The 25,432-nt window shown below is 49.8% G+C and overlaps 1 protein-coding gene across 1 annotated transcript in view; it reads right to left on the reverse strand.

Moving 5' to 3' along the window:
- The window catches only part of efnb1 (ephrin-B1), a 55,341-nt gene extending 40,040 nt beyond the window's left edge, over nucleotides 1–15,301 (reverse strand). Inside the window, exon 1 of the mRNA XM_068594565.1 lies at nucleotides 14,060–15,301. Coding sequence (XP_068450666.1) covers nucleotides 14,060–14,292 — 233 coding nt within the window. The 5' untranslated portion in view covers nucleotides 14,293–15,301. The remainder of the gene's footprint in view (nucleotides 1–14,059) is intronic.
- Between the last annotated feature and the right edge of the window lie 10,131 nt (nucleotides 15,302–25,432).

Here is a 25,432-nt window from a genome sequence, read left to right on the forward strand (position 1 = left end):
TCCACGTACTTCACGGACGCACACACACACACACACGCGGGAGAGAGTGCAACAGAGAGAGGAAAGAAGACGAGTGTGTGTAGGGGGAGCATTGAGATGGGAGCACTGAGGACCCGGTGCCAACCCGAGAGGCCCCCGCCGTGCCTCCGTCGCATCTCTCCAGCTGAGGGCTTTGATTCGCCTGATTGTCTCCAATATTGAGACACACAATAAACACAACACTTGGCGGCCATTTGCAATTCTAATCAGGCCCTTCTCGACAGGCCTGGACAGCCCAGCCACGGCACAATCAGTGTTACCGCACAGGAGAGCCCGGGAGGACGACGTGAATTAGCCGGGGGATCAGTCGGATGCCACGAACGCGTCTTCTCCACCGTCCGGCATTTGAAGAGTGTTCCCTTCCCAGCACCTAAATCACTGGCGGCGAGAAGGCGTGCCAGCAGGCCCGCACCTGCTTCTGCTGCGGCGTGCTGCGACAGGATTTCAATAAACCATCTTCTTTCAACCGTGAACACACGGCTATGTAAACTTTGGGTTTGATGCTTTTTCCTCGGTGAGGCGGCAAGGTGCAAGTTTCCATGAAACCAGCGTGTGATGAGATCGCACAACCGGCTAAATAAAAAAAAACTAGAAACAATTTGTTTATGTGAACCGGTTTGTTTTCCGGATGCTAGGAATCGTAAATTGGTGTAATTTGAGACGCTCGGGATCAGTCCTAAGCTTTACCTTCAACAAACTGTCCCAAAAATCATACATCTGTGAACAATCAGAGCCCATCTGCTGGCGGTTCCTGTGCCGTTTTCATTGACTTGACAACATGATGGTAATGGATGCTTTGCAGATAAATGAGAGCAAAGTGACATGCAATCATCCAGGCTTTTTTTCTTCTTTCTTTTTTTTTTGTATTCAGTGGCCTTGATGCATCTGCTTTAACAGTCACGCGGAAGATGAGAAACACAAAATGTATTTGAGCAAATAACAGGCGCGCCTCGCGAAACGCGATATTTGACTTGCAAATCGTCCTGATGATTCATAACGGCTGCCGAGGCTCGTTTGCCTTCCGTTTTATCCAGCGTGCGTCCAAGAGAGAGTGTGTGTGTGTGTGTGTGTGTGTGTGTGTGTGTGTGTGTGTGTGTGTGTGTGCTCGCAGAGGCACGTGAATGACAGGCTGTCAGTGAAAGAGATGTCATTATCTGGCTGATGGCTCTGGCCGTGGGGGGGGTCACCACGCCAGTAGCGGAGGAGCCGACACGCCGGACAGGAAACATTACTTTCTGATTTCCCACTAGAGGGGAAACACTCTTGTCGCAATCGGCAGCGCCACTGTTCGACCTCGTGTAGAGGTTATTGCAATATGTGCGACACAAGTGTGTGTGAGTGTGTGTGTGTGTGTGTGTGTGTGTGTGCAGCACACTCATGGCCAAAGCATGAGATACTTATCTCAAAATAATTTATTTTTAAAACATAGCAGGGATTTTCTCTCCCCTCTCTTGTTCAAAAGGGCCTTGAACAGGAGAGCCGGGCTCTCTCCCCTCCCTGTCCTTAGCCTTTGACTTGTTCTGTGTAGCAACAATGAGGGGGGTTAGTTCGGTGTCCTGCAGTCGATCTGTTAGGGAGCTGATAAGAGGAGCTGATGGATAGGTTTAATCAGCCGAGCCCAGGGATCAAGACCACGGGAACGGATCAATCAAAACGCCGTGTGGGATATCAAAGGAACGCTTTTAACCCAGTCACAGGGGTCTGCTTGCTGCTTTTTTTTTAATTTTGTATTCCCGGTAGAATCTTGATGTGTTGAAAAGCCACACTAATGTGACAATACATAAATAAATGTGCGGCAGAAACGAGAATGAACATCTGCAATCACCACACAGAGACTGTTAAAACTCCACAAAGCGCAGCTGAACAGTCTCTAACAGTAAACACCTCCCGACATCAACTGGAAATAAAACTCCCAACTAAACACCTCTTGAAACATAAAAACCCAAACTGAAAATAAACCAAAAAGAAAGGCAGCACAACAGAAAGATGGGGAAAAAAACTATCAACAACAAACAAAACACATCTCCATATGAGAGAACTGGGGCATGCGGTGGGTTCGCAGCTGCTTTCCGAGTCTTAAAAGCGGCTTCTTATCATGAAAACTCGACTGACATGTCTTTTCTCCGCTTACAATCTCTCCTCGTGATTGCAAAAGACAGCCAACACGTGTCCCATCCCATCCAAAGACAAATTAGTTGCTCTTTTCTTCCCTCCCCTCGGATGGGAGATCTTATCCAGGCGGGCATGCTCAAGTTGTCAGTGGGTTTGTAAAAAAAAAAAAAAAAAGCAAGAAGAAGAAAGAGCCCTCATATTGAACAGCATATTGACTGATGCAATCGCCGAGACACACACATCATTAGGCTCATTAGCAGCGAACGCGAAAGGGGAGGACGGCCTAACTGCTGCAGCGGGAGTCTGTGTCTCCTCTGATAACGCTCGTCCTTAACAAGCAGCGCAGGCCAGATGCAGCCGCCCGCTATTAAAATCAATTGTGCGCACGCGCGCGTATATGCATGCGTGTGTGTGTGTGTGTATGTGTGTGTGCGCCAGATAGGCGTGCTAATAAATAGCTTGTTTGACATGACGCCATTCTCATTCGCACGGTTTGCTCTGTGATAACCGGGCGGATTGTGGCCTCGTAAAGGCGCTCCATGTGTTGTTTTAGGAAGCCATTACAAACTGGGGGCCGTCTCCATTACAAGGGCTATCTGATCATTATGACCGCCATCTGTAAGACACACACACACACACACAGAAACTTAGCCTGCCTGCCACAGCTGCACACACACACACACATACTGTGTGCGTCCATACGTGATGCAGCGGCTGTTCCCTCGTCACATCGCGGCTTTCGGGGCTTTTGCCGACTTGCAAGTCTTCCAGCAAAGGCCGCAATAGGAAAAAAGAAAAAGAAGAAGAAAAAGAAGAAGAAAAAAAAAAAGCCCACCACCCCGTGCAATGCAATCGCAATCTGCAGCCAGAACTGCCCCGCGTCCCCCTTCAAAGGCTCATCACAGGACGCACATCTAATGCAGAGAGAAGGCCGATTAAAGCCTCAGCCAGACGCGCCGCTTTGAAGCGACTGCTGCAGCCCCTCCAATGGGAGCCAAACCATTTCCCTTTCGCCACTCCATTGTGCGAAGGAGGGCGGGGGGGTGCACTGGGCTGCATGTGGGGGCGCCTTCAAGGGATCATGCCACTCCATTCCAGCGCGAGGGCCACTACAGGAAATGAGACTCTCCCGGATGCACGAGGGGCTTCTCGGCAATGAATATATTCATGATTTCATGTATATTTCAAATAAGGATTTTGACTCGGCTCGCATAATGCACATGCAAGGGCTTCACATCCTTCACATGCGCGAGGTGCGACAATCAGAAGCGCGTATAAATAAATCAGAAAACGCAGCAAACAGAGCTACCGAAAGCGAGCGACAAGGGCCCCGGAAGAAGAAGAGGGAGAAGAAGAAGAGGGAGAAGAAGAAGAAGAGGACTGGCAGAGGTTTGTCTGCAGGAAGAAAAACAGCTTTCATCTGGGAGACAGGAGAGGAGAAGAAGAGTTGTGATGTGGCGCAGGGTTCGGGCTGTCATGTTTCACAGCGGGGGGGCTGGGGAGAGAGATGATGGGAGCAGCTAAAAGTAGCGAAAAGTTTTTTCGCCGCGGCGGGGAAATATTGGAAGACGAGACGGGGACGAGCCACGCCAAAGAGCGCCACACATTGAGAGCGGCGAGTTTTAAAAAAGTCCCAGCGTGAGATATTATATTACAGAGCTTAAAGAGGAAGGGGGGGGGGGGGACTACCGCGGTTACTCATTAAACCGAGTCGGCGCAACGCCTTTCGGCCCTCCGTTCTCGGCGCAGGGTTCACGAAGCGAGCGCGGAGAGGGGTTCAGGAGGATATTGTGTTTGCTTTAGCGGGACCTTCGCTCCCATTTCCAATATCGGGATGAGACGAGAGGCCTTCCCATGGCCGAGCCCATCACGGGGGGAGAATAAACACACGTCTGATGGGAAACATGTGTGTGGGAGATGAAACGGCCTCGCCGAGTATGAATGGGATGAAATATAGACCTGTGTGTCCCGCCGCGCTCCAATCACGGCCCGCAAGAACCCGGCGTGGAGGGGGAAACAGGCAGGACCCCCGACACACACACACACACACACACGCTGCCAATATGGCCATTCTGGAGCGGATTCATGTGGAGGCCAGCGTCTGACAGTGACATCTCCATTCACTCACATTCTTTTTCTGTTCCCAACATGCATGGACACACACTCGGACACACACACACGCACACACACACACAGAGTGCCAGAGGCCATGGGAGGAGGAGGAGGAGGAGCGGTGCTGAAATAAAAAATTTAAAAAGCCTTTCTCCCTGCAGTGGGTCTCTGTGGGGTTTAGCGTGGCATTATGGGAAGATTAGACTTTTAGAGTGCTCTGTATCTGATGTCATTGTTGGTTTTATTTGTTGCCTGCGTGGCTGCGTGGAACCGGGACCTCGGCGTTGGGCACATTTCCCCCCCTCAATCCCAACCAACTGCTCGGCATGTGATTGATTGCAGGTCCCCCCCATTGTATCTGTCTGCTTCTTTTTCTTCTGGTACGGCTCTATTGGAAGAGGAATTAGTGCGGGACAAAAAACTCTCGGAAAACGCTCCACATCTGACTCCATCAATCAAGTCGGCAATCAAAATAATTCAATTAAGAGACTTAAATCCCGCTGGCTTACGAGTCCCTGCTCCAATGGCCCAGAGACAAACTCAATTTACTGACAATCCATACATGATAGCATTAACTCCACTTTGAGGCTCAAATATTTTTCCATTACTTACATTTTCTGAATATCGAGGGGGAAATGCAAAAGGAAATAGCTGAGTTGTGCTGTTTATTCAGGGAGAGGACTACTCGGAACAGATTAAATAAACAAGAGCAACTTTAGATACAGAAGAAAATTGCAGACAGGCCGTCCAGACGGCTAAGCTAATTTGCAAGTTGTTTAGAAGGGCCCATTTTGCAAAACACAAAAACTTTTTTTCGAGTTTTTTTTCCCTCCATAGATTCTGGTCAATGGCCGTACAGCAGAGACGCAGGGCCGTGGGGAGACTGGGAGAGGGAGGTTGCTGAATATGTGTGTAATTGTCCCCCCCCCCCCATCCCCTCCACCCGTTTCCGAGGTGTGAAAGGGAATGCAGGGTTTGCGCTGGGGCGTCCCGGGGAGAGGCGATTGAAGCGTCAGTCACAGCTGCCACACAGAGCCCCGGCGCGCAGCAAATCCCAGGACCGGCCCATCGTGGGCGGAGGGGCCGGGGCCGGGCCCGGGAGCAGCGGGAGTCCCACAGGGCCTTTCTTCCGACTCCTCTCACCAGCACAAGAGGAGACCGGGATCATGCTGGGAGTTTGCTTAGAAAAGGCTAAGCCAAGGCTTGGCAGAATGGGTTAACGGAGGCACGCACACACACACACACACACACACACACACACAAAACCTCCAATGCTTTTTCGGGGAGCTGTCCGTCTTGCCTGTGGGCATGGTGGGAAAAAAAGATAAAGTAGGGGGAAAGAAAAAACTTTGATAAATCAAACTTCCAGTTAACATTTGAAAATGTGGGGCACACGTTTAAAGACACACACACACACACACACACACACACACACACACACACACACACACACACACACACACACAGAGTACGAAAGGGACTTCTCAAACAAGATTACAGCAGAACTGTGTGGGGTTTTTTTTGTTTTGTTCTTCTGCCTGTGGAGCCTCATAGTGGTAAAGTCCTGAGGATTATACACTGTGCCGTCTCCACGCCGGCCCTAATAGTCTCCATGTCCTGCCGCTGTATGCCAGAGATGGATTATGATGCTTCATAATTAATGTGAAGGAGGGGCTGGATGTTACAGACCGCCCATCTGCCACACTGACACACTTACAGGGAGGGTGTCCCTCGAGGGAATCGGGGGCCCGCTACCACACTACTCCATTACTTTATCATTCCATTATCCTACCACTCCATTCAATTACACTGTCACTCCATTAGTGTGCTCATAATAGTGAACAAAGCGCTCCATGATGGTCATTAATGATATGTTCAGAGCTGGTTGGGTACGGTCATGCCTCATCCAGCCTCCACCGGCAAGATATCATCTGTTACAGAGCAACGCGGAAAGTTCCCCTTCAGGAGGCACTCGGGCGACTGCTTCAACGATCCCATGACAAATTATATTACATGAGATTAAATTGTATTACAATAAATTATATTACATTAAATGATCCAGTATTTATCTTGAGGGACGTACTAGTATCTTTGGAACAGAAAGTATTTTTTGTGGCACGCACAAGTTCAGTATTTACCCTCCAAAGTTTGACAAAAACAAGTTCAGCGCACGTTGCAGGTCAAAGTCAGTAAATTAATATAAAATAAGGATTTGGTGGAGTTTTCTTTTGTTGGGTTTGTTTTTGGGTTTATACTTCTGTCATTTTTAAGATGCTCTTGAAAGCTTAAAATGAAGGGAATATATTTAATAGTAAAGTTAGTTATTTTTTACATATATTGTAATTTTGTATGTGATTTAAAGCACCTAAAAAAAATGTATATCACCTATAAAAAGGTAGTAAGTGGACTTTGTGTGTGTGTGTATATATATATATATATATATATATATATATATATATATATATATATATATATATATATATATATTTATTATTTTATTTTGTAGATGTGGTTGAAAGGTCCTATTAAGATAGTAAATAAACCTTGAGTTGCTTTTACGACGTCTTCTCTCCCTTTTGTAATTCAGACAGTTAAAAGCTGCAGGAAAAGGCCGGCAAAGCGAGTAAGTGAAGTGGTCCTTGAGCTGAAAACTATGTTCTCTCGTAGACTTTTAGTAGAAGCGATTCAAAGCTCTAGCAAAAGCTCGTGAAATGACTCGTAAAGCTCGTGCGTCAACTTTTAATTCTCGTCTTTGTCGAAGTTTTCTTCAACACAAAATTACAACGTAACTGTAGACGATGTTCTCTTCATTTCTTCACCTCCCCCCCCCCTCGTCCTTCTCAATAAACACGCACTCCCGGTCGCACCACGTAGTGTGTCGGGTATCCCTCGTGCCCCTTCCTCAAAGCCCTGGCACAGTAAATCCAAACCTTCCCACAAAAAAAAAGTCTTCCGAGTGCCACAAACCGAGGGGGGAAGGAAACGGATCCCTCGCCGCCTGTGTGCCGGTGACAGCCCATGACGTCTTGTAGTGCAGCTGGCTGTTAAGGTTGCCCGCCCCGCCGTTTGGGGCCCCGGCGTCTTGACGAGGTCTGCCTCCGCGGCACAGAGGGGTTCTCTGAGAAAGAGTTAAGTCTATGAGGTCAGTCCAGAGAGGGAGGAGGTTACGGGTTCTCGAGTCGGAGCCGCGGGGGTAATGGTTTTAGAGATGGCTGTCAGGCAGATCCGTTCCACTGTCCCACACCGCCGCTGATCTCCGACGATTCCAGTCCGCTTGCTTTTCAAATCGCTCAACTCTCTCTCTCCGCGTCGTCCTTTCTTCTTTTCTTCCTCTCTTCTCTTCCCCCCCCCCCACCTCCTCCTCTCCATCCTCCCCTCACACTGACACATGGAAGTAATCTGGGAGCTCTGCACTGGACTGAAAGGATGTGCGGTTGAGCCCAGGGCTGCATTTCAACGCTCTACATTAGCTTCCTTTCCTCCCCTGTTTAATCCCCTTATTTTCAACTGCTCTTATGCAAAAGAAGTAAGATGGCAAACAAAAGGCAGACTTTTCCCCGCTTTTTGCACAACTTCACCCCCCCCCTCTCCCTCCCTCCCTCCTCTACTTCCTGTAACTCCCGCATCTCTTCAATTTTCGCCCCGATTCCGCCAAAGCGCCGGCGAGAGAGAGAGAGAGAGAGAGCGACGAGGAGAAGCCTTCGGGGAAGCCTCCCAGCGCCTTGTGTGCCTCTCTGCTTGGCAGAGCTGGGGCTGATGGGAACTTCCTGGTTGCTGCCAGCCAGCCAGCCCCCCCCCCCCCCCCCCCCCCACACCCCCTCCACCCTTTCCCACTCCTCCGTCTAATGAAGCCGGGTCGCTAGCCGCCTGTGAGGCGGCCACTGTTCAGCCACTCCACACTCGTCCACCGCTCGGCCCTCGACACTTTCACAGGGCCACACTGGCACGCTTCTAACACTTCCTTAATGCTCCTCTGTGGCCGGACAAAGAACAATGGCACGCCGACGTGCTCTCTCAAGCGCTCATTCACCGCCATAAGCTCATACTTGTCCCTTTCACACGGGACTGTGTCCTTTAATTGTAGTGTGTTGCAAATAAATTGGGTAAAAGTGAACAGAACTTCTTTTTTTTTTTCCCCCCCCCGGACAAAATAATTGCTCTTGGAATTATGACACCACATAAAGACCACATCTGCATTATTTGTGTTTGTTCTGGCTCACGTCACCTTATTGCGGGTTTTATTACCAAAACGAGACGCGCAGAGTTTCAACAAGTTTGTAATAGTTTTCTGTGACTCACAGCAGACAAACCTAAGCCTCCAGTCTGTCACGCCCGCGTGAGAGTTTCGCAGTTTCTATCTCTGGTTCTCAAGATTAAGACTTAATGGGGATAATTGTCTGCTATGCGGCGGCGACTTACAATTATTTCCATTGTGGATTCACAGGAGTTTGTGCGTTTCAAAAGGAAAACAAGTTATTCATTTTTAAAAAAAAGGTGGACGGTGAATGTGGGGAGTTCTCTCAGTGTGTGGGCAATGAACCCCCGAGAGACGACACGTGCGAGATGTTCTGGTTGCGTTCGCAACTCGTCAACGCTGACGAAGTGTCTCCACCTGTCGGGGTTCTTAATTCCCGGATTAAACAAACACAAAAAAAACAAAAAAAAGAAAACCTTGAACATTCCTGTCTGGTTAGTTCAGCCGCAAACGGTTTCGCAAACAGAGTTTTCTGGATATTAGAACACGTCGCAATATATTGATGTTGTGATACAGCAATAAAAGATCTTGTAGCAACATCGTCTTCCTCCTCCCTTCTTCCCTCCTCCTCCCTGGTCGATAATCAAATCTGCTTGTTTTTGATCGGCTGACTGATAATTTGAATTCTCTTTTTTGTTTTTCGGCTCTTCTGCCAAACGGACTCATTACATTCAGCTGTTGCCCCCAGTTGTGAATCAGTTCCTCTGATACGTCTTGAAAGAAAACACAACTGGAACTCGGGGTCGTGGGGGACAGTCGCACGGGGGGGGGGGTTATTTTTCCCCGCTTTTTTTTTTGTTTTGTTGTTGGTATAAATACAAACAAAAAAGATTTGTTAGAAAATGCCCCCTCTCCAAAAGGCGGAGGGGAAGGAGGGAGAGAGAGACAAAAACCGTGGTTTTGATGTGCCCCGTTTCACTGCCCGAACATAAAGAAATGAACGCATCAATAACACACAAAAAAAAAGCAGAATGATGACTTTTCAGTGATGTGGCAGCCAAAACCACCAGAGAACAAAGTGAGTCCATGTGGAGCGCAAAAAAAAAAAAAAACACAATGGGGGAAAAAAAAATGCTTATTTTTCTCTTCTCCCCACAAAAAAACCTTCGCCGAGCACCGGGTTCCTCCTCGCCGCCGCAAACCAAAAACCCGAAGGATCGGTCGTTGCGCGCCGCTGAAACAACAGACGCGTGGACGCAGAAGTGCACGCACGTAAAGAGCAAACGCAGCTGTCCTCGGGGTGACACACAGGGTGCCTTCACAGCGCCACGGGCCAGTTGCTCCACACGAGTATTTCTTATTGGTCAGCCATCGCTCTCGCTCGCTCTCTGTGAGCGGGGCTCAAGCTCTGAGTCCTCTCTGTGTGTAATGAGATCTTTATCAGAGGGAAACACGATCAGAGGCTAACGGAGAGGAGGAGGAGGAGGGTGGGAGGGGGGGGGGGGCTCTGGGAAGCAGCGAGAGAGAGAAGGTGTATCGCTCGGGGTAGAAAGGAGGGGAAACAAAAACAGGCCCCTGACCCTCTCGCCGGCGACCCGCAGGAAAAAGGAGCGCTCGCCGGACTCCAAATTCTGTTTCTGTCCCGAAGAGTTTCATCAGACTCTCCCGCTCGACAGGTTGCGGCAGTTTCCAGCTTTTGCAATTATTATTATTATTATTTTTTTTTTAAAAAGCTCCAATCGAAACCCTCGATGTATAAATATATTCAAATGTCAGCTCGCTGAAGCGTTTCTGAACGCCACTTTGCAGGAGTCAAAAGGTTTTCTCCCCCCGTTGGAGAACAAAAGCGTTCAAATAAATAAATAGGAATAATTGCTTTGATTGGATCTGCTTCTAAAAACAAAGATAAGGGAGACGTTTGTTTTCCCCCCTAATTACCTCGTAGGAAAGGCTTTTTTTTTCTGCCCCCAATTATCTTAACGGATAAAAAGCTCATTTGTGAAAACAAAACGTGAACTTTAATGAGGCCTTCTGTGCACCTATTCTCCTAATAGCCGCCAAATATAATTATAGTGTATTGTACTTGGGTTTTTACTTCTTCTCCCCTCCCTCTTAAGAAACGTTCTCTTGCGGAACAGAGGAAAAAAAATAAACAAGTTTGCTAAATATCACAGTGGTATTCAAATCCAACCTCATCATCATCAAACTCTGTGAACCTTTAAAGCGGGCACGCACATCATAACCCGAAGCAGCCAAGTGTTAAACTCGGAGCCAGGCGGCTGAGGTCAGCGGACGGCAGAGAAATAAGATGAGTGAGTAAAGAACCCGCGGCAAACAGAGAGAGGCTTGAGCTGACTTCCATCAACACAAACGCCTCTCCCCCCCGCCCCGTTGTGCTACTTTGTGCTCTTTTTGTGCGCTTCAAACCGGACGCGGGGGCCAAGAAATGTCTGCAAACTCCCTCCGAGCCTCGGCGAAACGCGAGGACCTCTCGGCCGGCCCCTCGGCCCCGTGTGTTTCACCGGAGGTGTGCGAGCGATATCTTTTTCCCCTCCCCGTCGTTTTTTGTTTGTCTCCTGAACTGGGAGACAGAGAGAGAGAGAGGAGGAGAGAGAGGTAGAGAGAGAGAGAGAGAGAAAGAGAGGGAGGTCTACGGGTCATGAGGTAAATATTAGCTAAGGAGGGTTAGAGGACGTGCAGGAACCACTCATAGCAACCTTGTCAGATTATCGTTAAATTGGCATCACTGCAGAATTCCTTAGCACGCTGTGTGTGTGTGTGTGTGTGTGTGTGTGTGTGTGTGTGTGTGTGTGTGTGTGTGTGTGTGTGTGTGTGTGTGCAGTACGAGGTGCTCGCCTCAGCCAAACCGCCGGGACGTGATCAGTCATAACAAAGTGACATTTTCGGGCGTAATCCCACTCAGCTAAATGAGAGCTAATCCGATTTGCTCTGATCAAATGTTAGACGCTTCTTTACCGGCCGAGGACGTTGACACATGCAGCCTCCTTCTGCACGGCTGCTCCTCCCACCTCCTCCCACCTCCACCCCTTCGTCATTTCACTCATCCGGCCTCAAATTAAATATCAAAAAAAAAAAAGGTCTGATACATCCTGCAGCAGAAACTTCTTCCTCTTCTTCTTCTTCTCCTCCTTTCCAGGCGGCGCTACGGCGATGATGTATGTCGCCTGTTCAAGCACGCTGGGAGGAAATCAATTAAGCAAACCCCGGTTATTGATAATGGAGGGCCGGGAGTGATGGCGTCCTCGCATGGAAATCCATAACGGGGGGGGGACCCGCACATAAACCTCTGTACACAAACACACACACACACACACACATAAAAAGAAAGAAAACACACACACACTCCATTGTGGTCCAAACCTGCTGGTTTCCTCCACTTTGTGTCATAACTCATGGCCTGTGGGGAGGCACTGGTATTGTTATATTTGGTGTGTATGTGCTACGGTGTGCGCAGAGAGCTAGATTAATTTATTAGCCGAGGCAGCAGTGCTCCCCAAAGTGAGAACAGGAAGTAAGACATCGTAAATCTCGATAAGTCACCAGATAGTGTACTGTACATTTCTATAGGCCTCTCTATGTGTTATCACTGTGGAGGAATATAGGAGGAGGCAGAGATGGAGTTTAAAACAACAAACAGTGAAGACAGATGCTGATTGCTGCACAAGTATTCCTGTCTTTTTTTCTTTTCTTTTTATTGCCTCTCAGACGCCGCTGCTGACAGATACATTTCAGGAGAAAAACAGGTTTGTCTTTTGTTATTGCAAAGCCTGCACACGGCACGATAATTGTCTTTTGTTTTCTAAGCGCGGAGCAGCAGGATAATTAGGTTGTGGGGAACACTTTGCAGAGTGCGTTATTGTTCCACTGTGAACTTTATGAAATATCGGGGCCGGTGGTGGTGGGGGGTGTTTAACAAGGAGCGGCGTGGAGCAACGAACACATGGAGAAATGATCTTCCCAGTCCCTAAACCGGCGTGGTAACCTTCCAAGACATTCCCAGCAGGTGACATCATCAATCAATAAATGTCTCTCCTCTTTCCCCCTCCCCCTTCTTTCATTTATCTGTGTGTGTGTGTGTGTGTGTGTGTGTGTGTGTGTGTGTGTGTGTGTGTGTGTGTGTGTGTGTGTGTGTGTGTGTGTGTGATGACGCTCATTGTTCCACTACCTCTGCAGCCATATATTCAAGTAAAAGCTGATGGGCCGTACGAGTCTCACCATTAGGACCAGGCCACACACACACACACACACCTACACACACACACACACACACACACTTCGGTGGACATGGCAGCAATATTCATACCTACTGACTGCACAACGAGCTCCTGTGACACCTGACATTTGGGGGATGAATCATGGATTCACTTGACTGAGTAAGTTCTAGTTAGAAGCTGGTCGAGCTGCTCTTCATTTCCCCTCGGAGCAGCGAGCTCAAATGAAGGTCAGCTGCTCGGCTCGGCCGTACAGAAACACAGGAGGGAGAGAGAGAGAGAGAGCGAGAGGTTGTTTTTTTCCTCCTTCGCTCCCTCTTTTGGTTTATTTTCCCCTTATGAATGCTTTCCAACACCATGCAAATGTGGGAGTCAACTCTAAGTGGGTGATAATTGTTACCAGAGCGTATTTTATTATCAGCAGTCTGGGCTCACATTTTAGCTTTTTTTTTTTCTTTTTTTTTTTTGATGGGAATAAAAATAAATCTTTAGAAGACGAGAGAAAAAGAAGAAGGGAAAGAAAAAAGTCTGCCTTTCAGCTGCTTTTTTTTTTTTTTTGCTTTTTGACAAACTTGCACCCAAATAAAATTAGGCCGGATCCCAGCCAGAGTAAAAAGAAATTGAGGTGGGGAAAAAAAATTGAATATCTTGCAAGCTTTGCCTCCGATATATGGAAACGTATCCGATCGCACGAGATTTTGTGGCTGAAGTCGACAAAGTCAAACTTGGGGAGAGTTTGAGGCGGCCGCAGTGTGGCCCTTCACGAAGACGAAGAAGAAGAAGAAGAAGAAGAAGACAAAGTCTGTGTTCAGGATCCTGGGAACTGGACCACACCTTGACATTTGCCCTCCATGACTTTGTGTCATCCACTCAGCTGATTGCACCAATTTACAAGAAATAAAGGAAGAAGAAGAAGAAGGAGTGGACCAACTCCCACCAGATAAGGCCTCTAGTGACTCGTCTGAGCAGACTTTGCCCCCCCTATCCGGAAATAAACAGAGCTATGTATTAAAGCCATTAACTCATATAATTAACATCCATTATATCGAGGCCTACTCTATATTGCAGAAGCCTGCACCGACTGTGTTTCTTTAGTGCTGGGAAATCCCCCGCTGAGAAACGAATCAACACGAAACTGTGCGGTGCAGGACTGACAATTACACCCCCCCAAACAAAATAATAAATGCATTATGCTCCCTTTTTTTCCGAGTGCCACATTTAACAGAACACTTAACGCAGCGTGAACACAATGGCAACTTTTTTTTGTGTGTTGTTGTTGGTTTATGTTCCCCAGCAGTAATGTCAGTCCTCCATTACGCACACACCCGGGGAGTTTGGCACGCTGGTACAGACGAAATACGAGACTTACTTGGAATTCTGCGAGCCCCAGATTATAGTCTCCATCGATTTGGCCGAGATTCGCGTCGACCTGCACGTGAAAATAAAGATCCAGAGGTAATACTTCCAACAACCGGGTCCCGCCATTCTGATCAGCGGACGGACGGCGAGCCGAGGGGGTCTGTGAGCGTCGGGCGGTGCGCCGGGCAGCCTGCGTCTGGGGTTCGCCCGGTGGGAAGGTGAGCAGCGATCAGTCGGGAGCATGTGAGGTCGTTATCAGATACATGTCCTTCTGTCCGACCTTTAAAAAATTAAAAAATATTACAAAAATCGTCTCCAGACCTCGTCCGTTCCCGGAGTGTCCCTGTCTGAACTGTCCGCGGGACGTGCGACCAAAAGCCGCCGGTTCTGGGGAGGCGAGCAGCCCCCTGAGCGTCCTGGTTGACCTGTGGCTGAAACACACGCACGCACGCACACAGACACACACAGACACACACAAACACACACACAAAAGCCCCCCTCGCGACCTTCTTACGTGTCGAGAACAGTCAACGGTGTGATCTCATGTGCGGTGAGACCGATCCAAAAAGCAATCGCACAGGTTTTTTTTTCTTCGTTTTTTTTTCTTCCCCTCCTCTCTCTCTCTCTCTCTCTCTGTCTCCTTTCTTTTTTTTCTTGGAGATACAATTCGGCGCTGCGGCTGCCGGTGAAGCGCTGCGCCGGGTCTTTGTCAGAGCTCCCCCGGTGGCGTCTGTACCTGTCGCTGGATATAGCCTACAGATGGCCACATTCATCCATCAGTCACAACTCCGCAGCACGCCGGGAATCCCGAGGTCCACTTCATTCCAGTGTTATCTTTCGCCCCTCCTTCTCCTTCTCCTCCTCCTCCTCCTCCTCCTCCTCCCCAACCTTTGCTATTCTTCTCCGCGGACGAAATGAGTTTCTATTGTAAATATTCCTCGCGGCTCTCTGCCGCCGTTCCGCGTGCGCGTTGCGCTTCCAGCTGGGTCGCCTCTCTCTCTTTCTCTCCCTCTCTCTCTCTCTCTCTAGTCCGCCTGGGACATGCTGCGTGGCCGGTGCGTAAATGAGCTGCACTGTCTCTCACTCGTGTTTTCTCTCGCTGCTCGGACACGGATCGATGTATCAAAAGAAAAGCAGAAAAGTGTCGAGGGCAGGTCAGACCTGGCCAGCGGTCCGCTCCGTGGCTCTGAATCCGCTCGCCTGTCTATTTCTTCTTTCTTTCTTTTTGGGGGAAAACCGCGTAGCACACTCTCTGCGCTCCGGCGAGTGCAGCAGCTCGAGCTCAACTGTAACCCGAGCCGAGGAGCCGCGCGGTGGGGACAGCCCACTGAGCGAGCCGCGGCCAATCACAGCGCGCTCTGGCCGAAGCGAAGGCATTTATGGGGACGTGGAGGGGGCCGCGGGGGGGAGAGGAGGGAGAGGAGGCAGCGAGGGGAGGGAGACTGTTATTGGGTTGACCCCGCATCTCCAGCCCCCCCCCCCCTCCTTCCACCACCTCGACCCGAGCCATCGACCCAAATTGAATTGGACTTTGGAGTTATTCGTCATACTGAGAGGGAAACGAGCGTGATAGGCTGCGGGAGCGTACGCGTAAAAGTGCCTACTGGAAAAAAAGAAAAAAAAACTTTGTCCCCTTTAAGCCCAGGACCTGCTTGTCCCTGGAGATCCAGTACTAAACATGTATGCCATAACAGTCATGTAATACAGGCCATAGGGGATTATAATTATGTCTGTGGTAGGTAGCATGAGAGCATGTGTTCTACTGAAATATAATAGCAGTTTATAAAACCTCTCTTCATTTAAAATAATAAATAATACATCCATAGAACGCATACTGTACACTACAGGATTACAGTATCTGTTATTGTGGTGCTTTGCTTCGCCGCTCTGTGAAAGGAATGATGATTAATGGTCTCTTTGGATCTCTTTCTAGTTGTCCTCTTTTGGGATAATGAACTGCATGAGAACTTCGTCTCCAGTGTCAATGGACAATAGGCGGTCGGTAGCCTATAGTCATTGGGCCATTCATTCATTGAGGAAGAAATGCTTGACACATAATTGATCATGTCCATGTCTGTGCCCCCTTTGTGCGCATGTGTGTGTGTGTGAGAGAGAGAAAGAAAGAGAGAAAGAGAGAGAGAGAAAGAGAGGCAGGGGGAGAAGGAGAGTTTATCTTAATTGTGGTGCATTTATACAATCAATGCCGCCCCCTAATGGTTGTGATGAAATCGATTCATGGAATAAAGGAGGTTGGATTCAATAAAATCGGAGGAGCGAGATAAGGGACATTAAAACATGTCTTATGGTTCCTGAATCTTTTTTTTTTTATTACTTTACATCCCGTTGTGCCTCACCAGCCCATAAATCTTTGCGAAACAATGCAAAGCTCAGCGTCAAACCCAAATGGGTGTGCACTCTAATCATTTGAAAGTATTTATGTGTGAGGCAGTGATAAAACATGGGGCAACAGACAGAGTTGGAGCGTCATGGCTGCATCCGAGTGGGGATTTTCTGGCTCGGCTTCACCTATTTTGCATGTAGAAGAGGAAAAAAAAAAGAAAAAAAAAAAAGTTTGCAGAGGTCACAAAGTTGTTCTTCGTGCTTCAAGTGCTGCTGGAGCGTTGCCACTGCTGCATCCTCAGAAGCCGGGCTTAAAAGCCGTACCAGTGTTGTCTTAGTGACGGCAAACACGGGCCAGTTGCCACAGAGCTGGCATGGCGGCGGGGACGCCTGGGATACCTGATACCTCAGGGGCCAATCGGATGCTCACAGATTGACCCCCCTGACCCCCGATCTGCTGCGAGGCCAATGAGAAGCCCTCCTCGTACACGACTGTGACGAGTGCCACAGCTGAAGGGGCCGAAGATGAGCGGTCGATGGGAACGTGGCCCCGTGGCGGTGACGGTGGTGGTGGTGGTGGACATACCGCGCTGTTGCTGTAAGAGTCTGATCAAACCGCAGCCTGGAAGCAGCGCAATCCAAAACACATTGTTAGCCAAGCACAATACCACGCTGACGCTTCCCCCCCCCGCCCCCGAGAAGCAAAATCTGAACTTCTTTTCCAACTTGTACACGTGGCAGAGGAGGAACTCGCCATCGCGTACAGCACGAGAGGATTACGAAGGTATTGGACCGTCCTCGTTGTTCGGCGAAGACATAACAGCTCGACAAAGTGCAGCACATGTCAGGACAAAGGGAAGCGTGTTGGGAGTAGCTTCCATGTTCTGTCACACACACACACACACGGAAGGCAATTTGATTTATCCCCCCCCCCCGCCCTCCTCCTCAGACAGCCACCTATGAGATAGTGGTGTTTCCAAGGAATGAGGTCATCATGTTAATGTGTATAGGTGGCTGTGATTAGTTCCTCTATAAATAGCCTGAATGTACTTTAATACCAGCGATGCTCATACACTCAGACGCTCTTCTGACTCCAGGCCACAACAAAAAATGATTCTCATTCATGATAATCACCAAAGTTCTTTGTAGTTCATCCTGAGGGGGACATGAATGTGTCCACGTGCCGTCACGTCCAATGTTATGGCCATATGTTCCATAGTTGTTGAGGCATTTCCCCTTTCACACAGATGTCCACCTCGCGGAGCAGAAACATTGCAATAGTTGTAAAGATTGATCCTCTGGGAACCAAGAATATATGTACAAGATGTTGTGCCAGCATATCTGCTGTAGTAGATGTTGAGATATTTCTCAAAACGAGGGGGAACTTTCACCCGGCTACGGCAGACCGGGAAATGTACAAGCATCAATAAATTAAGAAGGATCCATCCTCTGGGGACCATGAATATATACGCCAAAATGTATTGGCAGCCCATCCTATCACTGTCCAGAAATTTCACTGAAGAGCAGAAACTTCAAACCTCATGGTAGAGAAACAAAGAAGTCTAAAGTCAGGCGGATCCATCCTCTGGGGACCATGAATATCTACGCCAAAATGTAATGGCAGCCCATCCTATCACTCACACCTCAAAACAAACAAGTCATCACCGAAAGTCAGGCGGATTCATCCGCTGGGGACCATGAATGTCTGCACCAAATTTCATGGCGATCCAAAAGTTGAGTTTATAGTGATGGAAAAAGATGGAAAAAGCAGGAAAACCAGACACGTAACTGACTTAGAAGATCATCAATTCTGCTAAAAATGTTTGCAGATGACTATAATTTGTTTAACTGTCCTCTGATTTGTTTCAGCTCTAAAATGAAGAACAGTCCAGATTCTCTCCGCTCTCTCTCTCCGTCGCTACCAAGATGAACCCTCCTGCCGAGGACATGGTTCCTTCTCAATCTGCTATTTACACTTCGCAAACACCGAAGCCATGACATCATCACTCAACCCAGCAACCCTCACAGGGAAAATAAATCACAGCTAAAGTGGCCTCCACTTGCTTTTAATCTGCCCTTAATGAAGTCTGGCGTGTTTCCCCTTCTGGTGCGGCTCCATGACACGGACGTGATCTAGGAGGAGGGGGAGGGGGGGGGGGTAAGGCCGGAGACCCGCGGGCCGAGGCCTCCGTGGCGCTGCGGGACATGTGGCCTCGGCACTGGGCTCTGGATCCGGGTTTCGAGCCCCTTTTGGCATGCACGGGGTCAAGTGGTTAACCCTCGTTATCTGGGGAGGACGAGGAACATGTGACTCGGATGTCTCCAGCTGTAATCAATATCGAACAGCCATTAACCACTGAGACAACACATCCTCACGAAGGCCGACACACACACACACACACGCGCGCACCCGGCAGCATGTTTCCCGTCCGTCTACACGCACGGTAAAGTGTCCACTAAAGGAAACAAAGAGGCAAACAACATGAGTTCACTCCAAACACTGGGCTCCCGGGGTTGAAACAGTGGGAAAAGCTCGGCTAATGTAAACGGACTATTTTGGGGAGGGGGGGGGGGCTGACACTTGAAATGTTGTCGTGTGAGCTATTCCTGCTGCTTTGATTTGACTGTAGCGGCGGCGGCGAGGCCAAACACAGCAGCTGGGGTGTCCGCAGACTTACATTTCCTGTTTGTGGCACGCTCGATTGCCGTCCAGACGTCTTCCTCCCTTCACTCGTCTCCTTCTCTCGCCTCCTCTCGTTTACTCATCTCGACCCATCACGACTGACAGGAAGGCGCTGATTACAGACAAATAACAATCTGCGATAAACATGTCCTCGATTTAACATCCCAGCAGGGGACGTGAGCAAAGCCTCTTCTCTTCTCTTTTCTTCTCCTCCCATCTCTTCTCCTCTCCTCTCTTCCTTTCGCTCATATCAGTAATTAGGTCTGATAACAAGCCTCGACAATAGATGTTTCGTGTAAGCGTCTTTGTCTACATATAAACATCTGGGGATCTTGATAACAATCCTGATTAGTGGCTGGTTGTGATCCTCCTATCTTAACTTGCCACAGTTCCCCTGAATTTTTGCTTCTTTTTTTCATTTTTTATTTCCAGCCTCTCGGATGAGATTAGAATTTGAAAAGAGAAATTGTTCTTTGATGCTTAATATCAAAGCGCTCAACAGTTCCCCGCCAAAAAAAAACAAAAAAAAAACGAAAGAAAGATAGGTGGAAAGTTAGGACACGCACCGAGACACACACACACACACACACACACACACACACACACACACACACACACACATTAATAACTCACTGTGATTATTTGTTGCTGTAAACTGCATTTAGTAGGCCGGTCGCCTTGAGGGTTTAGAGAAGAGTTAAATTGATGGGGAGAATATGCCAAATACGGGCCTGGGAGGAGGGGGGAGTAGAGGGGGAGGAGGGGGGAGGAGGGGGGAGGGGTGGTCTGTCTATTCTAATAGAATTACAAGCCTCTGATAGATGAGTCCTTTCTCCAAGGCTACTTGTCTGTCAAACATTAGGTCACACTCAGCTTCCAGACTTGTGAGAGGAAAGGGGCAGCGAGAAAGAGAAGAGTGGTGGTGTGGGTGTGAGTGTGTGTGTGTGTGTGTGTGTGTGTGTGTGTGTGTGTGTGTGTGTGGTGGGGGGGTGTATAAAGGGACTCAGGGCATAGAGGAACGTCTGGAGAGGTGCCTCCCTCCCTGCCAAGAAAATGAGGGCAACAAAAGTGGGGAAAAAGAGGGAGAGATTGAGGAATGGGAGAAAAGGAGAGGGTGAGAGCTGGTGAAAAGAGAGTGAAATGAGTGTGAGCGTGTGTGTGTGTGTGTGTGTGTAGGGGGGGAGGGAGGGAGGGGTTGAAGAAAGAGGCAACGAGAGTGAGGAGGGCACAAAAGGGGGCATTCGAATCCCCTCTAATTAAGGCCCGTGTGACGGACAGGACCTGCGGACGTGCCTCCCTTTCTTTCCGAGTGTGTGAGGGGACGGCGTGGCGGTGGGCGGGGCCGGGTCTCTAGTAGAGATGTCTACTGCCAGCAGCCTGAATGGGACAAAGACCTGAATAGAAACTTCAAAGCGACCTCTGTGAGCTCACCCCCCCCCTCCTCTTCGCCCCACCCCCCTCTTCTTCACAGTCCGCGACTGTGTGATGGTCAACAAGCTCCTGTTCAAGTGCCGTGTGTGTGTGTGTGCGCGTGTGTGTGTTTCTGTTTTCCAGCCTGTTATTTTCTGACTGCTACATGCAATTCTTGGCAGCTATGTGTGCGGTGTGGATTTCAAAGTGTGTCTTTCTGCCCCTGTGTGTGTGTGCTGTTGTTTTTTTTGTCTTGAGTGAAGATGTGTGCGCGTGCGTGTGTGTGTTTGTGTATGCGTGTGTGTGTGTGTGTGTGTGTGTGTTTGCTTTCAAGAGCAGACTGCAGGATGCAGATATAATTGGGGCAGGGGCTCTGACTCATTGCTCTCTCCCTCCTCTGAACTGAGAGCCGGCGCTCTTTGGGCGGGCTCGGAGCGAGTTGCCCACGGTGCCGACGCGGTGAAGGAAAATGATCGTCGCTAAATGCTACAGAGGGATCTCGCGTCTCATTTGGTCCCCGGGGTTCCTTTGCCGATTTTGGCCCGCGTTATGATCTTGTGGTGTTGCGCCATTTAACTCTCTTTGGCTCCGGCTCAGGGCTTCTAATGATCTTCCACTTATCGCCCCCCCCCCCTTCTCTCTCTCTCCCTGCAGTAGATGCTCCTCAAAGTGGCTCTCCAAGGCAAAGCTAATAGCTGCGCACGACTCCACTGAGCTGCAATCCTTCTGGGGCCCCTGAGAAAAACAGGAAGGCCCAGGGTGATGGCCAGGGCAGGCCGAAAGATAAGGGTTGTGTGGGTGTGTGTGTGTGTGTGTGTGTGTGTGTGTGTGTGTGTGTGTGTGTGTGTGTGCCTCACAAAGGTATCTGTCCTATCTGAGTCCACTTGCATCAGTCAAGAGTCAGGTCAGGCTCCAAAGTCCCTCGGGATCAACGTCATTGGTGCCGCCCGGTGTCGCTGACATGTCCTCAGTGACATCATCACTCGGACCCCCCTCCTCCTCCTCCTCCTCCTCCTCCTCCTCCCACCCCCCAGGGCAGGTGCAGTGTGACGTCGTAGGCCGCCGCAGCTTCCACCATAGATTAATATTTCCAGTTTCCTGCTCCAAGCGACGAGAATGAGTTGCAAAAGAAGCTGAAACACGATTTTTTGGTGTGAGATGGATCGAGACGTTTCTACGTTTGCCTCCTGTTGCTGCCTTTTTTGTCCAACAGGTTCTCCACTTGATGTATCTGGTTAAATAAGAGGTAAATAAACCAATGACACATCTATTTTAGGACAGAGACCCTGCATACAGGCCCCCGGTCCTCACGATGACTGTGGAGAAACATCCTCCGGATGAGCCGTCTCTCAGCTGCCGCGATCTGTTCCTGGGAAAATACACGCATCCGAACCATAGAAAATCACATTGAGATAACCTTATCTGCACATAGAATGTTATCTGTCATCCTGATTATGTCATATGTTTCCAGCTGAGCGTGAGTCTCTGCAGCTATAAATAAAGAGACCGTGAAAAAATCCCAGAGGAGGTCACACACAAACACACACTCACACACAGACACATAACGCTGTAATTGTGACACGCCTCTAAAACAATAGACGGCAGAACACTCAAAGCTAATGTACACACACACACACACACACACACACACACACACACACACACACACACACACACACACACACAGGGTAGGGAGGAAGCGGTGAAAACCCAGCGCTCACTGTGGCCCGAGCGGACCTATGGCAACACAAGACGTGCACCGAAAATAACAACACACACTTGAAACCCGGAGAGACGCACTGCTGAATCTGAGGATGTCCTTGTTAGCAAGAAACCGAGGGTACGCGAGTGCTCTCAGCCGCATCATCAAAGCCTCAGCAATTACTCCCATGCTCCCTCACTCTGGCATAAATCTGCTCTTATCTCGGCTCGCTGCAGGATCAGGGAATATCAGCTCCAGCATCTGCTCCATCTACAAACCCAGCCACTAAAAGCACAACAAAGTGGCTCTGCAGGCATAAATAAAGAAAAGGAGGGGCAACCGGAAGAAGTGAGGGGGCACAGGGAGAGAAGCGAATGATAGGCAGACGCAGGCACGCCGGGGCGTGTGTGTGCTCGCGTGTGTGTGTGTGTGTGTGTGTGTGTGTATTCCGGCATGTCTTATTTGCCTTGAGCATTTCGGGCTCGCTCACACTGCAATCTGTCAATCAGCCAGTCAAAAGCAAACTTTGCTCCGAGCGGCTCTGCTGCTGCTGCTGTGGCTCAGAGGGGGGGGGGGGGGGATTCTTCTCGGGATATTAAGACATATGGAGCGAGGGAAGGTCGCCCCGCTCAGGTTGAGGGGGTAAAGGTCAGGGTTGAGGGTTTAGTGGGGGGGGCAGATATGAAGTTGAAAGGAGCATGTCATATTTATTGGAGGGGTTAAGACAATCATTGGCTGTTTGTCAAAGGGGCCTATGAGCTTCAGAGAAGTTAGGATTAAGACACTTTGTTGTCCCCCCCGCCCCCTCCTCTCCTTCACATTATTAACCCAGTTTGCTCGGAGAAGTCAGCAGACTCCAAGTCTGTTATCGAGAGCAAAGTCGCCCACACCTGTGTGAGGCAAAGGCCGATGACGGATGAACGGCGCTGCCAACTATTTTTAGGAGGATTGTTTGTTTTCCTTCGCGGCCTCGCTGAAGCAACATCTTTCACGCTGACCCCTTTATCGCAGCTGTGACCCTGACCCCATCCCCTCCCTCTCCGTCTCATGTACCTCTCTGCGTTTCCTCCTTCCTCTCTCCGTTGCCACTAAAACACTGGCTGGTCCTCCTTCTCCCCCCACGCCTCCTTTTGGGTTTAATGTTCTGCGATGTGCAGTAGAGATACTGCCCAAATTTACAACCGTTGGAGAGGCTACCTCGGATCTGGCCGTGAATCAGAGACCCCAGTGTGCATAACGAAGAAATACCTCGGCTCCAGGTGCCGGCTGAAGGGGGGGGGGGGGGGTTCAGGGGTCGGAGGTGAAGGGTTGCACACCGCCCCCTCAGGGTCCTCTGACCTCACATGACTGATGAACAGCGCGCTAACGAGGACCAGCTCTCTCTCGCTGCGTCTGCACTCTCTCTCCTTTGACTACGTACTCTTGATTCCTCTCCTTCCTCTCTCCCCCACCTTCTCACTTTCCTGGGTTCTGATCTGGCGGCACAAGAGTAGTACCAGTCCTACCTGCTGAACCTTTTAAAGTACGCCGCCATCTGTCGTCTCCCTCAGATTTATAATTACCATCATATCGCGCTAAGACCAGGCACGGTCGCACTCTTACATAACCTAACCCCTCTCTGCCAGCGCATGCCATACTTAAGAATAGATTGAATAAATTATTATTGGGTGAGGCGTTAAGTCCTGGCCCGGCTGCGGAAAGTGCTCTCCTTCTAATGAGGCGCCGCTACGTCACCGCTGGCTTGTATCCACGCAGGGAGGGAGGTGAGGAAGCTAATCACAGGCACATGCACGACACATACATTCCCCTCCTGCAGCATGCACAAATTGACATGGCGTAGGCATACATGCACACACACACACACACACACACACACAGACACACACACGTTTAACCGGCGCACACTCTCCCTCACCCCGCAGGGCCATTTGCACGGTTATATCGTGGAGCCAATTAAAGAGATGAGTCTTATTAGCAGGGGGTGCCCCGGCCCCTCGTTAATCACCGGGGTTTCCTGGCAGGGGCTGGTGACACGCCGGGGCCCTCTGTCATCTTTATGGGACCCGTCTCATCACGCCCTCGCAAGACGCTCATCCAAACTTTAGCGAGACTCGTGATTTAGCAGAGTCGGCTTGGCCCAGAAATGCGTTCAGTCATCGGCGGGTCACCTTTGAATGAGCTTCAAGGGATTTTTTTTTCTGAAAATGGGAGAAATGTAGGCCGCGGCGCCGCCTCAGAGGCTTGCATGTTTTTTCACATCCCCCACCACCCCTCTTCTAATTGAAAAACCATAATTTTGCTTCAAGTTTGGGGTGGAAGAGGGAGGAAGAGGGAGGAGGGGGGGGGGGGGGGGCATTGTTATGCTCGCAGCGGTGCTCAAGCCCGCTGGGACGCGAGCAAGCGTCTCCATGTGAGAGAGGTGAGGAGAGACGATGCGGAGAACCAGATTCCAGGGTCACCCGGGGTAAATATCACCCGAGTCCCGGCTGGAGAAGAAAAAGGAAGAAGAAAAAAAAAAAAAACGCTTGTTTTCTCGCCTCACAGGGGGCCGAATGCCCCCTCTGGACCACCTGCGGCTCTGGCGATGACAGATTTCCTCGACACGCCGGACCATCTCTGGCCTCGGTGTCAAAAGGGAGGCTAATCCTCCCGCACAATGGCCCCGTCACTCGTTCGGCGTGCCTTTTCTCGGCCCCGCTGACTCAATACGGCGGCGACGGCGGCGGGCGGCGGGGAGGCAGACACCGGGTTCCCACACTCTATTCATAGCGTCGCCGCCGCTGGAATCCCAGACCTGTTTGGGCTCGTCTGGTGAAACCTGCTCCTTCATAATGCAGGCCATTGATCCCTTTTCCTCATTTCGCATTCACCTTGACGTCTCCGTTACGGCCCACGGAGCGCCTCCTCTTAATCCGGCGAGAGATTCTTTCCCCCTTTCATTTCATTGGTTACCGGATATTTCATTGGGCACAGAAATGTCAAGGATGGGCACCGACGAGTCCACGTGGGGGGCCCTTCGAGCGTCCGGTCGCCCTGAAGGTTGGCGCGTCTGCACGGGCGCGTGCGAGTAATCTGCCCCCCCCCTGGTCCTGGAAAAAGATTTCCCGTGGTCACCCGCTTTTTCGTCGGCCCGTCCAAACGGAGGAGATTACAACCAATGTTCTCATTGATGATTAATCCGTGGAAATAACAGTCGAGGAGTTTATCCTCTTGCAAAGTACTGGCGGGGAGGAGTCTCATCATGCCCG

The sequence above is a fragment of the Clinocottus analis genome, unplaced genomic scaffold (genome assembly GCF_023055335.1).
Source record: "Clinocottus analis isolate CAN_PGR_092001 unplaced genomic scaffold, fCliAna1.0.p SCAF_10, whole genome shotgun sequence".
Classification (NCBI taxonomy): Eukaryota; Metazoa; Chordata; class Actinopteri; order Perciformes; family Cottidae; genus Clinocottus; species Clinocottus analis.